The 17,129-nt window shown below is 44.3% G+C and overlaps 1 protein-coding gene across 9 annotated transcripts in view; it reads right to left on the bottom strand.

Annotated features, from left to right (window-relative positions):
* Nucleotides 1-17,129, bottom strand: part of LOC106571171 (rho-associated protein kinase 2) — a 74,518-nt gene that overhangs the window by 30,666 nt on the left and 26,723 nt on the right. For all 9 annotated transcript variants that reach the window (XR_006759142.1, XR_001320866.2, XM_045695595.1 and 6 more), the window contains exons 8-9: nucleotides 5,829-5,920; nucleotides 41-200 (exon numbers count right to left, since the gene is read on the bottom strand). Coding sequence is in view for 7 of the 9 variants with exons in the window: in XM_045695595.1 (XP_045551551.1) it covers nucleotides 41-200; nucleotides 5,829-5,920 (252 nt within the window). In the remaining 2 variants the exon portion in view is untranslated. The remainder of the gene's footprint in view (nucleotides 1-40; nucleotides 201-5,828; nucleotides 5,921-17,129) is intronic.

Below are 17,129 nucleotides of genomic sequence, written 5' to 3'. Positions count from 1 at the left end.
AACTTCACTCTTAGTATAGGTAGAAAACAATTAGCCTTACTGGTCTTCTTTGAAGTAGGTGAAACCCACAAATGGCAGCTGGTTGCCCACAAAGGCCTTTGGTGTGGGAAAGGCCTCCACGTCGCCCTTTTCATCCTCGATCTCGTCAAAGTTACTGGTGTCTATGTCACTGCTCAACTCCGGCACTACTGGGGCCACGGCTGAACGAGGGACGGGCAGAGAGTGAGAGAGGGATGCAGAGCAGGAGTGGGAGAAGCAGAGAGGGGACAGAGAGGGAGGAGAGAGGCAAAGTGAGAGAGAGATGCAGTCAGAAAGAAGCAAAGAGTGTGAGAGCGAGCGAGAGAACAGGAAGGGGTGGAAATAGTGTGGGTTTGGGCAGAGGAACGAGACAGATGGTTAAAATATGTCTAAAATCAATTAACTCAGTGCTAACATTGGTCTCAATCAAGAGACGCCAACACAGAGATAACCGTCGGCTCCTCCGATTCTCAATAAGAGATACATTTTACACTATACGGTGATGTTCTAGGTGTGTGTAGTCTACGTGTGTGTGTGTAGTACACCGAGCCACCCTGGGCACACGCGGTAGGAGCGAGCTGGCGTGGGGCGGACGCCAAACCCACCACTCCTCTCTCCCCCTACAGTGCCCTCTTTGTGCCCCAACACACACTGTTGCCTTTCACACACCTAAACACACTCTAGGAGAGAGAACTAACTCCCCTTCTGCTCTATTAAAGGCCTCCATCTGTACAGTAGGCGGACAGAAATGTGTTAAGGGGCCAGGAGGCGAAAGCTGAGGCGAGCCCAGTTGCTCGACAACCTATAAAGATGTCACTACTGGCTAGGAAACTAAGTGGCCATGTTGGATCTTATTTCTTCAACGGGATCCATTCTGGCTCCAGGCAAAGAGAACCAAGTCAAGACAGAACCCTCAGTAGGGAGAGATCAATAGATGGTGGACAAGTGGGAGAGAGAGAAAAATTAGAAAGCGAGCAATAAAAGAGGGAATGAAATAAAAAGAAAAAGCGAAAGGCAAGAGCTGTGCGGTGAGACTGGAGAGAGACAGACACGGTCCCGGCTCCCGGGAGGCCAATTGCGGCGCGGCTTTCCCAGCATGCTCCCTGATAGTGGGTAGGCTAATGACAGGCAGCTGTGGCCACAGTGAGAGTGGAGAGAGGAGGGAGCGACCGCCCTCAAATCTGATCTGGGGCTGGTGCAGTGGTTCTGGGGCGCCCCTCTCATTACTCCTGCAAGCCCATAGGGGGCTACCTCTGCCCCCTCCCTTGCTCCATCATAGGACAGGGTGCTTACTAGCACCCAGGCTGTGTCCCAAATGTCACTCCATTCCTATATAGGGCACTACCTTTGACCAGGGCCAATAAGGAATCCCATAGTGCTCTGGTCAAAAGTAGTGCACTATGTAGGGAATAGAGTGCCATTTGAGAGGCTGACCCAGTCTCCCACATCCGAGAGTTTTACAGCTTTATTTCAGGCAACAGTCAGAAATGGGGCTTCAGCATGCTAGCTAATGAGCAAACTAGAGAGTGAGGCTGCCTTCCCAATCTCCACCCTTATCCACCTGCAAACTTTCTCACATTGATTTGGCAAATGGTGGAAACTTTCCCCAGCCAATGCTTACACAAATCCTGCGCTTTTAAATCCATGATGGGGAGTGTGTAACTGCACACCTATGGTAACAGGAGACAATGGGCTGACTATAGCGTGGGGGAACCCAATAGAACAACACTGATACTATAGCGTGGGGGAACCCAATAGAACAACACTGATACTATAGCGTGGGGGAACCCAATAGAACAACACTGATACTATAGCGTGGGGGAACCCAATAGAACAACACTGATACTATAGCGTGGGGGAACCCAATAGAACAACACTGATACTATAGCGTGGGGGAACCCAATAGAACAACACTGATACTATAGCGTGGGGGAACCCAATAGAACAACACTGATACTATAGCGTGGGGGAACCCAATAGAACAACACTGATACTATAGCGTGGGGGAACCCAATAGAAGAACACTGATACTATAGCGTGGGGGAACCCAATAGAAGAACACTGATACTATAGCGTGGGGGAACCCAATAGAAGAACACTGTGTGCTCAGTCCCCTCCTGTACTCCCCGTTCACTCATGACTGCACGGCCAGGCACGACTCCAACACCATCATTAAGTTTGCCGATGACACAACAGTGTTAGGCCTGATCACCGACAAGACAACCTATAGGGAGGAGGTCAGAGACCTGGCCGTGTGGTGCCAGGACAACAACCTCTCCCTCAATGTGATCAAGACAAAGAAGATGATTGTGGACTATAGGAAAAGTAGGACCGAGTACGCCCCCATTCTCATCGATGGGGCTGCAGTGGAGCAGGTTGAGAGCTTCAAGTTCCTTGGCGTCCACATCACCAACAAACTAACATGGTCCAAGCACACCAAGACAGTCGTGAAGAGGCCATGACAAAGCCTATTCCCCCTCAGGAGACTGAAAAGATTGGCATGAGTCCTCAGATCCTCAAAAGATTATACAGCTGCACCATCGAGAGCATCCTGACTGTTTGCATCACTGCTTGGTATGGCAACTGCTCGGCTTCCGACCGCAAGGCACTACAGAGGGTAGTGCAAACGGCCCAGTACGTCACTAGGGCCAAGCTTCCTGCCATCCAGGACCTCTATATCAGGGAGTGTCAAGGGAAGGTCCTCTGCTACCGCACGGCAAGCGGTACCGGAGCGCCAAGTCTAGGTCCAAGAGGCATCTAAACATCGAAACTTCTACCCCCAAGCCATAAGACTACTGAACATCTAGTCAAATGGCTACCCAGACTATTTGCTTTGCCCCCCCCCCCCTCTCCACACCACTGCTACTCTCTGTTGTCATCTATGCATAGTCAATTTAATGACTCTACCTACATGTACATAATACCTCAACTAACCGGTGCACCTGCACATTGACTCCGTATCGGTACCCCCTGTATATAGTCTCTCCATTGTTATTTTACTGCTGCTCTTTAACTTCTTTGGGATAGGGGGCAGTATTTTCACGGCCGGATAAAAAACGTACCCGATTTAATCTGGTTACTACTCCTGCCCAGAAACTAGAATATGCATATAATTAGTAGATTTGGATAGAAAACACTCTAAAGTTTCTAAAACTGTTTGAATGGTGTCTGTGAGTATAACAGAACTCATATGGCAGGCCAAAACCTGAGAAGATTCCATACAGGAAGTGCCCTGTCTGACAATTTGTTGTCCTTCTGTTGCATCTCTATCAACATTACCGCATCTGTGCTGTAACGTGACACTTTCTAAGGCTTCCATTTGCTCTCTAAAGCCGCCAGAAAGTGGAATGGGGTGTCTGCTGTCTCTGGGCAAAGTACAGCAGCTCTGTTTGTGAGTGGTCAGCCTGGGGACAGTGAGACTGGAGATGCGCGTTCACGAGACTTCTCCATTTTTTTATTTCAGCCTTTGAATGAATACAACGTTGCCCGGTTGGAATATTATCGCTATTTTACGAGAAAAATAGCATAAAAATTGATTTTAAACAGCGTTTGACATGCTTCTAAGTACTGTAATGGAATATTTTGAATTTTTCTGTCACGAAATGCGCTCGCGTGTCACCCTTCGGATAGTGACCTGAACGCACAAACAAAACTGAGGTATTTGGATATAACTATGGATTATTTGGAACCAAAACAACATTTGTTGTTGAAGTAGAAGTCCTGGGAGTGCATTCTGACGAAGAACAGCATAGGTAATCTCATTTTTCTAATAGTAATTCTGAGTTTAGGTGACCCCGAAGTTGGCGGATGTGAAAATAGCTAGCCGTGATGGCCGAGCTATGTACTCAGAATATTGCAAAACGTGCTTTCGCCGAAAAGCTATTTTAAAATCGGACATAGCAATTGCATAAAGAAGTTCTGTATCTATAATTCTTAAAATAATTGTTATGTATTTTGTCAACGTTTATCATGAGTAATTTAGTAAATTCACCGGAAGTTTTCGGTGGGTATGCTAGTTCTGAACATCACATGCTAATGTAAAAAGCTTTTTTAAAAAAAATATAAATATGAATTTGATTGAACAAAACATGCATGTATTGTATAACATAATGTCCTAGGAGTGTCATCTGATGAAGATCAAAGGTTAGTGCTGCATTTAGCTGTGGTTTGGGTTTATGTGACATATATGCTTGCTTGGAAAATGGCTGTGTGATTATTTGTGTCTATGTACTCTCCTAACATAATCTAATGTTTTGCTTTCACTGTAAAGCCTTTTTGAAATTGGACAATGTGGTTAGATTAACGAGAGTCTTATCTTTCAAATGGTGTAAAATAGTTGATTGTTTGAGAAAATTGAATTGTGGTATTTTAGTTGATTTTGTATTTCACGCCGTGCGATGCCATTGGCTGTTGGCTAGGGGTTCCGCTAGCGGAACGTCTGTCCTCAACAGGTTAATTACTTGTTACTACTTTTCTCTCTTATTCTTATCCGTTTTGTTTTTGTTTTGTATTCGGGCATGTGACTAATAAAGTTTGATACTATAGCATGGGGGAGCCCAACAGAAGAACACTGATCAGTGTGTCATGTGCTGTGGACGAAGCACCAATGGGTTGAATGGAGATCTTAGGATTAGAGGCAAACAGTGGGTTTCCCACACACACACCCCTTTGGTTGGGTAAGGATGACACACACACACCCCCCTTTGGTTGGGTAAGGATGACACACACACCCCTTTGGTTGGGTATGGATGAGAGACACACACACACACACCCCCCTTTGGTTGGGTATGGATGAGACACACACACACACACACACACACACACCCCTTTGGTTGGGTATGGATGAGAGACACACACACACACACACACACACACACACACACACCCCCTTTGGTTGGGTATGGATGAGAGACACACACAGCGGGTTCAGTAGTGCAGTAGTGTCTCGTTCTGGTTTCGTGTTACAGACTGCCTGGGCTATGATCAGGAGTTATGTCTCTGTTTAAATCAGAGCCAGATGAAACAGGCACAACTGAATACAATTACAAAACAGAGACAGAAGCCATGATATGTACTAATATGCCTCCTTCCTTATTCCTTTCCATCCTTATTCCCTTCCTTATTCCCTTCCATATTCCCTTCCATCCTTATTCCCATCCATCCTTCCTTCCTTCCTTACTTAGTGACTTGTTTGATCTGGCGGCACTGGATAACTGCAAGCAGCCGTTCCAACGTTTCTCTCTGTGTGTGTGTGTGTGTGTGTGTGTGTGTGTGTGTGTGATCCCACCGTAGTACTTTCAATAGATTTGTCACATGATATCAAAATCAGTGAGGATGGAAGGGTTGAGGACATGAAGTACATAATCCTGACCAAGCATGAACCTCTGTGCAGCATTGTACAGTGTAGTATGCTGTAATGAACGATTAGTAACAGTTCAGTATACGTCAAGAGTAGGAGTGCTGATCCAGGATCTGTTTTGACTTTTAGATGACAATGAACAAGATCCCATGGACAGCAGGAAAGAGCTGATCCTAGATCAACATTCCTACTCTGAGACGAGTGATAGTGAACACACGACCTCTGGCCGTGCAGGGTTGTGCTGCAGTGCTGATGACAGACACGTGACTGTTCTGCTGATAGAGAATGAACTGATGGGAATGAACTGTAGTGTCAAGTCATGACAATAAGTTGGGTGACAGAGAGACAGGGGCAGACAGGCACACACACAAATAACCACACACACACGCAGTATGACTGAAGACATACACGCACAAATACACACGGTTCGACTGAACAAACACACACTTACTCTCTCGGATGGTGTTGAAGGTCCACTGGTCGTTCGTGAAGAAGGGGTGTCTCTTGATCTCCTCCACGCCGTTCCTCCCCAGACGCACCTCCCTGTACATAGCCAATGGGACGTAGCGGTCAGAGAGCGGTCACTCACTCAAACGTGCAAATTGACCGCAACACAAAGCAAAGCGCCACTTTCCTCCACACAGCTGGAGTGACCAGTAGCCCACTAGGCACTGACCACAGTCCACTGATTGGCCAGGCTGGAATGCCTCACGACCACTGCAGCGGTCAGTAACGGCCAGTAGAACAAGAGTCTTAGCGCAGCCAGTAAGAGTAGTGATACGGAGAGAATGTAGATCCAGGAAGTTACACAGGAGCAAAGTAGGGACCAGACTAGTCAACAACACTACTGACATACCACTGCTATATCTACTGCTGCAATTCCCTCCCTCCTCTTCCCCTCTGGCCTCCCTCCCTCCCTCCCTCCTCTTCCCCTCTGGCCTCCCTCCCTCCCTCCCTCCCTCCCTCCTCTTCCCCTCTGGCCTCCCTCCCTCCTTCCTCTTCCCCTCTGGCCTCCCTCCCTCCTCTGCCACAGGGTGCAGGGCCGGAGGGGTGCGGCAGTTTGGGCTGCCACGTGTGGGACATTCCAGACTCAGCCAAAAGGAACAGAGCAAGGAAGGGGCGTGCCCCACTAGAAAATATGATGGGAAAGACCATGGCAGACACACAGAGCATGTCCCGAAGCTCAGAATACTGAGGAGAGAGAGTGAGCAAGAAAGAGATATAGGGTAATACAGAAAGAGAAATATGGAGAGAAGAGGGAGAGAATATCAAAACAACAAGAGGGCCGAATGCCAAATAGAGAGAAAAATAGAAATGTGGGAAAAAAAAGAGAGATGGAGAGAGACAGGATTAAGAGAGAGAGAGAGTTGACTGACTGAGCTGGTGAGTAGAGAGAGTTGGTGGGACTGGTCTTTACTGACTGACTGAGCTGGTGAGTAGAGAGAGTTGGTGGGACTGGTCTTTACTGACTGACTGAGCTGGTGAGTAGAGAGAGTTGGTGGGACTGGTCTTTACTGACTGACTGACTGAGCTGGTGAGTAGAGAGAGTTGATGGGACTGGTCTTTACTGACTGACTGAGCTGGTGAGTAGAGAGAGTTGGTGAGACTGGTCCTTACTGACTGACTGAGCTGGTGAGTAGAGAGAGTTGATGGGACTGGTCTTTACTGACTGACTGAGCTGGTGAGTAGAGAGAGTTGGTGGGACTGGTCTTTACTGACTGACTGAGCTGGTGAGTAGAGAGAGTTGGTGAGACTGGTCCTTACTGACTGACTGAGCTGGTGAGTAGAGAGAGTTGGTGGGACTGGTCCTTACTGACTGACTGAGCTGGTGAGTAGTGAGAGTTGGTGGGACTGGTCTTTACTGACTGACTGAGCTGGTGAGTAGAGAGAGTTGGTGGGACTGGTCTTTACTGACTGACTGACTGAGATGGTGAGTAGAGAGAGTTGGTGAGACTGGTCCTTACTGACTGACTGAGCTGGTGAGTAGAGAGAGTTGGTGGGACTGGTCCTTACTGACTGACTGACTGACTGACTGAGATGGTGAGTAGAGAAAGTTGGTGGGACTGGTCTTTACTGACTGACTGACTGAGATGGTGAGTAGAGAGAGTTGATGGGACTGGTCTTTACTGACTGACTGACTGACTGAGATGGTGAGTAGAGAGAGTTGGTGGGACTGGTCTTTACTGACTGACTGACTGACTGAGATGGTGAGTAGAGAGAGTTGGTGGGACTGGTCTTTACTGACTGACTAAGCTGGTGAGTAGAGAGAGTTGGTGGGACTGGTCTTTACTGACTGACTGAGCTGGTGAGTAGAGAGAGTTGGTGGGACTGGTCTTTACTGACTGACTGACTGAGCTGGTGAGTAGAGAGAGTTGGTGGGACTGGTCTTTACTGACTGACTGAGATGGTGAGTAGAGAGAGTTGATGGGACTGGTCTTTACTGACTGACTGAGATGGTGAGTAGAGAGTTGATGGGACTGGTCTTTACTGACTGACTGAGATGGTGAGTAGAGAGAGTTGGTGGGACTGGTCTTTACTGACTGACTGAGATGGTGAGTAGAGAGAGTTGATGGGACTGGTCTTTACTGACTGACTGACTGAGCTGGTGAGTAGAGAGAGTTGGTGGGACTGGTCTTTACTGACTGACTGAGCTGGTGAGTAGAGAGAGTTGATGGGACTGGTCCTTACTGACTGACTGAGCTGGTGAGTAGAGAGAGTTGGTGAGACTGGTCCTTACTGACTGACTGACTGAGCTGGTGAGTAGAGAGAGTTGATGGGACTGGTCTTTACTGACTGACTGACTGAGCTGGTGAGTAGAGAGAGTTGGTGGGACTGGTCTTTACTGACTGACTGACTGAGCTGGTGAGTAGAGAGAGTTGGTGGGACTGGTCTTTACTGACTGACTGACTGAGCTGGTGAGTAGAGAGAGTTGATGGGACTGGTCTTTACTGACTGACTGAGCTGGTGAGTAGAGAGAGTTGATGGGACTGGTCTTTACTGACTGACTGACTGACTGAGCTGGTGAGTAGAGAGAGTTGGTGGGACTGGTCTTTACTGACTGACTGACTGAGCTGGTGAGTAGAGAGAGTTGATGGGACTGGTCTTTACTGACTGACTGAGCTGGTGAGTAGAGAGAGTTGGTGGGACTGGTCCTTACTGACTGACTGACTGAGCTGGTTAGTAGAGAGAGTTGGTGGGACTGGTCTTTACTGACTGACTGACTGAGCTGGTGAGTAGAGAGAGTTGATGGGACTGGTCTTTACTGACTGACTGACTGACTGAGCTGGTGAGTAGAGAGAGTTGGTGGGACTGGTCTTTACTGACTGACTGAGCTGGTGAGTAGAGAGAGTTGATGGGACTGGTCTTTACTGACTGACTGAGCTGGTGAGTAGAGAGAGTTGATGGGACTGGTCTTTACTGACTGACTGAGCTGGTGAGTAGAGAGAGTTGGTGGGACTGGTCTTTACTGACTGACTGAGCTGGTGAGTAGAGAGAGTTGATGGGACTGGTCTTTACTGACTGACTGAGCTGGTGAGTAGAGAGAGTTGGTGGGACTGGTCCTTACTGACTGACTGAGCTGGTGAGTAGAGAGAGTTGGTGGGACTGGTCTTTACTGACTGACTGAGCTGGTGAGTAGAGAGAGTTGGTGGGACTGGTCCTTACTGACTGACTGACTGAGCTGGTGAGTAGAGAGAGTTGATGGGACAGGTCTTTACTGACTGACTGACTGACTGAGCTGGTGAGTAGAGAGAGTTGGTGGGACTGGTCTTTACTGACTGACTGACTGAGCTGGTGAGTAGAGAGAGTTGATGGGACTGGTCTTTACTGACTGACTGAGCTGGTGAGTAGAGAGAGTTGGTGGGACTGGTCTTTACTGACTGACTGAGCTGGTGATTAGAGAGAGTTGATGGGACTGGTCTTTACTGACTGACTGACTGACTGAGCTGGTGAGTAGAGAGAGTTGGTGGGACTGGTCTTTACTGACTGACTGAGCTGGTGATTAGAGAGAGTTGGTGGGACTGGTCCTTACTGACTGACTGAGCTGGTGAGTAGAGAGAGTTGGTGGGACTGGTCTTTACTGACTGACTAAGCTGGTGAGTAGAGAGAGTTGGTGGGACTGGTCTTTACTGACTGACTGAGCTGGTGAGTAGAGAGAGTTGGTGGGACTGGTCTTTACTGACTGACTGAGCTGGTGAGTAGAGAGAGTTGGTGGGACTGGTCCTTACTGACTGACTGAGCTGGTGAGTAGAGAGAGTTGATGGGACTGGTCTTTACTGACTGACTGACTGACTGAGCTGGTGAGTAGAGAGAGTTGGTGGGACTGGTCTTTACTGACTGACTGAGCTGGTGAGTAGAGAGAGTTGGTGGGACTGGTCCTTACTGACTGACTGACTGAGCTGGTGAGTAGAGAGAGTTGGTGGGACTGGTCTTTACTGACTGACTGAGCTGGTGAGTAGAGAGAGTTGGTGGGACTGGTCCTTACTGACTGACTGAGCTGGTGAGTAGAGAGAGTTGACGGGACTGGTCTTTACTGACTGACTGAGCTGGTGAGTAGAGAGAGTTGGTGGGACTGGTCTTTACTGACTGACTGACTGAGCTGGTGAGTAGAGAGAGTTGGTGGGACTGGTCCTTACTGACTGACTGAGCTGGTGAGTAGAGAGAGTTGGTGGGACTGGTCTTTACTGACTGACTGAGCTGGTGAGTAGAGAGAGTTGACGGGACTGGTCTTTACTGACTGACTGAGCTGGTGAGTAGAGAGAGTTGGTGGGACTGGTCTTTACTGACTGACTGACTGAGCTGGTGAGTAGAGAGAGTTGATGGGACTGGTCTTTACTGACTGACTGACTGAGCTGGTGAGTAGAGAGAGTTGGTGGGACTGGTCTTTACTGACTGACTGACTGAGCTGGTGAGTAGAGAGAGTTGATGGGACTGGTCTTTACTGACTGACTGACTGACTGAGCTGGTGAGTAGAGAGAGTTGATGGGACTGGTCTTTACTGACTGAGTGACTGAGCTGGTGAGTAGAGAGAGTTGGTGGGACTGGTCTTTACTGACTGAGTGACTGAGCTGGTGAGTAGAGAGAGTTGATGGGACTGGTCCTTACTGACTGACTGAGCTGGTGAGTAGAGAGAGTTGGTGGGACTGGTCCTTACTGACTGACTGAGCTGGTGAGTAGAGAGAGTTGGTGGGACTGGTCTTTACTGACTGACTGAGCTGGTGAGTAGAGAGAGTTGACGGGACTGGTCTTTACTGACTGACTGAGCTGGTTAGTAGAGAGAGTTGGTGGGACTGGTCTTTACTGACTGACTGACTGAGCTGGTGAGTAGAGAGAGTTGGTGGGACTGGTCCTTACTGACTGACTGAGCTGGTGAGTAGAGAGAGTTGGTGGGACTGGTCTTTACTGACTGACTGAGCTGGTTAGTAGAGAGAGTTGGTGGGACTGGTCTTTACTGACTGACTGACTGAGCTGGTGAGTAGAGAGAGTTGGTGGGACTGGTCCTTACTGACTGACTGAGCTGGTGAGTAGAGAGAGTTGGTGGGACTGGTCCTTACTGACTGACTGACTGAGATGGTGAGTAGAGAGAGTTGGTGGGACTGGTCCTTACTGACTGATGGAGTGAGTGAGTCAGTGAACTACAGTGTGTAACGGCCCTGCTACACTATAGCCATCGGGCGTTCAGCATTGCCATTAGCGATCAGCTGTTGAGGAAATGCTTCCTTTTGGTTGCATATGGCCTCAACTATACAACACTGGTTATTTAACTAACATTTACGAAGTCAAGAAGCTACACGTCCTAGCTAGCTTGCAACTTGTGTAATTAGAGGATAATTTAGTACAACCATCAGCAACAATTTAATGAGCACAAAGCTATTGTACTTACACATAATGGATGAAAATGGTACAGTACAGTAGGGGCAAAGTACCCAAATGTCAAACAATCCTAATACGACTTGGATTTAAAGGACAAGCGCTGGTGGAAGAACTGGTGGAAGAAATAAGGTGCAAGGAAACTCTTAACCATGTTTATATGAATCCAATGCTTTTTATGTTCTTTAGTAGTAGATGTAAGAACCAAGTACCTTTATCTGACAGAGAGAGAGAGAGAGAGAGAGAGAGAGAGAGAGAGAGAGAGAGAGAGAGAGAGAGAGAGAGAAAAAAACAACAAATGAAGTCATAGCACATGTGACATGTTGTGTTTATGTAATATTAAACATGCATCACTGACTACCTTCTTCAAATTGGGTTAATAAAAACATCAACAACAGTAAAAACATAATACAACACTTCTTCAGAAATCTATCTGTTCACAGCCAGCGTGTGTGTGTGTGTGTGTGTGTGTGTGTGTGTGTGTGTGTGTGTGTTTGTTCAACCAAACAAGATTGTCTGGTTTATCTTCAAGAAGACACTGCGTTCCAGAGGAGGTAGTCGTTCGGTTTCTCAAGCCTGACGACAGGCTGAATATTCTCTCCACGAACGCTTGGGATGCAGGGGCAGAAACCAGACCCAGTGCCACAGGGCACAGCTTTGGATAAACAGCCATCCTTGCCTGCCAGAACTGGAGAGGTGACTGTAAACATGCCCACCTTCACGGCAGACAGTGACTGTCAGTTTGAAGCTGCTCAGTGTGGATTGCGAACGGCTACAGCAACTTTACAAGCTGTTCTACCTTGGCCCAGTCCAGTCCGTGCTCACCCTGTTATTACTGATAGTTAGTGATACTGATGCACATGCTAGGCCTATTTGAAACATCGCCATCTACTGGCAGCATTTACTCAGTCAGAAGCTTAAAAACCCATTTGAAAAAAATAAAAATCAAATTCCAATTGATTTTTAGAAGAAAAAAAACTCAAAATTAATGATGGTTTTTATTTTACGTGGTTTTGCAGTCAAAGAAGATAGTAAACTGAAATAAAACTATACTGAAACTAAGTAGTTTATATTTTAGTTTCAGTTTTAGTTTACTATAATAACCTTAGTTTGTGTAGGGCGTGCGTGTGTGTGTGTGTGTGTGTGTGTATCTCTGTGTGTATGTGAGTGTGGTGTGAGAGAGAGACTGCAGAGTGAGTGAGAGAGAAAATAAACAGAGGGGAAGGGGAGTAGAAGACAGGCATTGTGCGGCAGCAGAAAGGGCTAGTGTTTCATGTCTACTATACCTCTAATGTCCCAGCCTCTCATTAACCTCAACTCCTATCAACTACTAGTACGATGCTAAGTATAATCATTAACCTCTATTCCCATCAACTACTACTACGATGCTAAGTATAATCATTAACCTCAACTCCTATCAACTACTAGTATGATGCTAAGTATAATCATTAACCTCAACTTCTATCAACTACTACTACGATGCTAAGTATAATCATTAACCTCTACTCCTATCAACTACTACTACGCTGCTAAGTATAATCATTAACCTCTACTCCTATCAACTACTACGATGCTAAGTATAATCATTAACCTCTACTCCCATCAACTACTACTACGATGCTAAGTATAATCATTAACCTCTATTCCCATGAACTACAACGATGCTAAGTATAATCATTAACCTCTACTCCCATCAACTACTACAATGATGCAAGTATAATCATTAACCTCTACTCCCATCAACTACCACTACGCTGCTAAGTATAATCATTAACCTCTACTCCCATCAACTACTACAATGATGCTAAGTATAATCATTAATCTCTACCCCCATCAACTACTATGATGCTAAGTATAATCATTAACCTCTACTCCCATCAACTACTACTACGATGCTAAGTATAATCATTAACCTCTACTCCCATCAACTACTACTACGATGCTAAGTATAATAATGAACCTCTACTACTACTACGATGCTAAGTATAATAATTAACCTCTACTACTACAATGCTAAGTATAATCATTAACCTCTACTCCCATCAACTACAACGATGCTAAGTATAATCATTAACCTCTACTCCCATCAACTACTACAATGATGCAAGTATAATCATTAACCTCTACTCCCATCAACTACCACTACGCTGCTAAGTATAATCATTAACCTCTACTCCCATCAACTACTACAATGATGCTAAGTATAATCATTAATCTCTACCCCCATCAACTACTATGATGCTAAGTATAATCATTAACCTCTACTCCCATCAACTACTACTACTACGATGCTAAGTATAATAATTAATCTCTACTACTACTACTACTACTACAATGCTAAGTATAATCATTAACCTCTACTCCCATCAACTACTACTATGATGCTAAGTATAATCATTAACCTCTACTCCTATCAACTACTACTACTACTACGATGCTAAGTATAATCATTAACCTCTACTACTATGATGCAAAGTATAATCATTAACCTCTACTACTACGATGCAAAGTATAATCATTAACCTCTACTCCCATCAACTACTACTATGATGCTAAGTATAATCATTAACCTCTACTACTACGATGCAAAGTATAATCATTAACCTCTACTACTACGATGCAAAGTATAATCATTAACCTCTACTCCCATCAACTACTACTACTACGATGCTAAGTATAATAATTACTCTACTACTACTACTACAATGCTAAGTATAATCATTAACCTCTACTCCCATCAACTACTACTATGATGCTAAGTATAATCATTAACCTCTACTCCTATCAACTACTACTACTACTACTACTACGATGCTAAGTATAATCATTAACCTCTACTACTATGATGCAAAGTATAATCATTAACCTCTACTCCCATCAACTACTACTATGATGCTAAGTATAATCATTAACCTCTACTACTACTACTACTACTACCACCAACTACTACTACGATGCTAAGTATAATCATTAACCTCTACTCCAACTACTACGATGCTAAGTATAATCATTAACCTCTACTCCCATCAACTACTACTACTATGATGCTAAGTATAATCATTAACCTCTACTCCCATCAACTACTACTATGATGCTAAGTATAATCATTAACCTCTACTACTACGATGCAAAGTATAATCATTAACCTCTACTACTACGATGCAAAGTATAATCATTAACCTCTACTCCCATCAACTACTACTACTATGATGCTAAGTATAATAATTACTCTACTACTACTACTACTACTACAATGCTAAGTATAATCATTAACCTCTACTCCCATCAACTACTACTATGATGCTAAGTATAATCATTAACCTCTACTCCTATCAACTACTACTACTACTACTACTACGATGCTAAGTATAATCATTAACCTCTACTACTACGATGCAAAGTATAATCATTAACCTCTACTCCCATCAACTACTACTATGATGCTAAGTATAATCATTAACCTCTACTACTACTACTACTACTACCACCAACTACTACTACGATGCTAAGTATAATCATTAACCTCTACTCCAACTACTACGATGCTAAGTATAATCATTAACCTCTACTCCCATCAACTACTACTACTATGATGCTAAGTATAATCATTAACCTCTACTCCCATCAACTACAACGATGCTAAGTATAATCATTAACCTCTACTCCTATCAAGTACTACTACTACTACTACTATGATGCTAAGTATAATCATTAACCTCTACTCCTATCAACTACAACGATGCTAAGTATAATCATTAACCTCTACTCCTATCAACTACTACTACTACGACGACGATACTAAGTATAATCATTAACCTCTATTCCCATCAACTACAACGATGCTAAATATAATCATTAACCTCTACTACTACGATGCTAAGCATAATCATTAATCTCTACTACTACTACGATGCTAAGTATAATCATTAACCTCTACTCCCATCAACTACTACTACGATGCTAAGTATAGTCATTAACCTCTACTCCCATCAACTACTACTACGATGCTAAGTATAATCATTAACCTCTACTCCCATCAACTACAACTATTACTACTACTACTACTACGCTAAGTATAATCATTAACCTCTACTCCCATCAACTACTACTATTACTACTACTACTACGCTAAGTATAATCATTAACCTCTACTCCCATCAACTACTACTACTACTACTACGATGCTAAGTATAATCATTAACCTCTCCTCCTATCAACTAGTACTAGTACTACGATGCTAAGTATAATCATTAACCTCTACTCCCATCAACTACTACTACGATGCTAAGTATCCTCATTAACCTCTACTCCCATCAACTACTTCTACGATGCTAAGTATCCTCATTAACCTCTACTCCTATCAACTACTACTACGACGATACTAAGTATAATCATTAACCTCTATTCCCATCAACTACAACGATGCTAAATATAATCATTAATCTCTACTACTACTACGATGCTAAGTATAATCATTAATCTCTACTACTACTACAATGCTAAGTATAATCATTAATCTCTACTACTACTACGATGCTAAGTATAATCATTAACCTCTACTCCCATCAACTACAACTATTACTACTACGCTAAGTATAATCATTAACCTCTACTCCCAACAACAACAACTACTACTACTACTACTACTACTACTACTACTACTACGCTAAGTATAATCATTAACCTCTACTCCCATCAACTACTACTATTACTACTACTACGCTAAGTATAATCATTAACCTCTACTCCCATCAACTACTACGATGCTAAGTATAATCATTAACCTCTACTCCCATCAACTACTACTACGATGCTAAGTATAATCATTAACCTCTACTCCCATCAACTACTACTACGATGCTAAGTATCTAATAGCCATTAACAAAGAATCGCTCACTCAGGTGTCATTCCCATCTTTTCTGGTCCCAGTTTAAACTAAGAACAACTTTGTTTGTTGTTCAAGGCTTAATAACAATATTTATAGTGTTCATAAGCACTACATTGATACTTCACAAATCATTTAAGCAAATTCATAATACAGTTGAAGTCGGAAGTTTACATACACTTAGGTTGGAGTCATTAAAACTCGTTTTTCAACCACTCCACAAATGTCTTGTTAACAAACTATAGCTTTGGCAAGTCGGTTAGGACATCTACTTTGTGCATGACACAAGTAATTTTCCAAACAATTGTTTAGACAGATTATTTAACTTATAATTCACTGTATCCCAATTCCTGTGGGTCAGAAGTTTACATACACTAAGTTGACTGTGCCTTTAAACAGCTTGGAAAATTCCAGAACATGATGTCATGGCTTTAGAAGCTTCTGATAGGCTAATTGACATCATTTGAGTCAATTGGAAGTGTACCTGTGGGTGTATTTCAAGGCCTACCTTCAAACTCAGTGCCTCTTTGCTTGACATCATGGGAAAATCACGTTCTGTCTCCTAGAGATGAACGTACTTTGGTGTGAAAAGTGCGAATCAATCCCAGGACAACAGCAAAGGACCTTGTGAAGATGCTGAAGGAAACAGGTACAAAAGTATCTATAGCCACAGTAAAGAGTCCTATATCAACATAACCTGAAAGGCCACTCAGCAAGGAAGAAGCCATTTCTCCAAAACCGCCATAAAAAATATCGTACTTTTTGGAGAAATGTCCTCTGGTCTGATGAAACAAAGACAGAACTGTTTGGCCATAATGACCATCGTTATGTTTGGAGGAAAAAGGGAGAGGCTTGCAAGCCAAAGAACACCGTCCCAACCGTGAAGCACGGGGGTGGCAGCATCATGTTGTGGGGGTGCTTTGCTGCAGGAGGGACTGGTGCACTTCACAAAATAGATGACATCATGAGGAGGAAAATTATGTGGATATATTGAAGCAA

This window comes from Salmo salar, chromosome ssa15 (assembly GCF_905237065.1).
Source record: "Salmo salar chromosome ssa15, Ssal_v3.1, whole genome shotgun sequence".
NCBI lineage: Eukaryota > Metazoa > Chordata > Actinopteri > Salmoniformes > Salmonidae > Salmo > Salmo salar.
The sequence above is the reverse complement of the archived record's forward strand: the minus strand, read 5'-3'. Positions and strand labels throughout refer to the sequence as shown.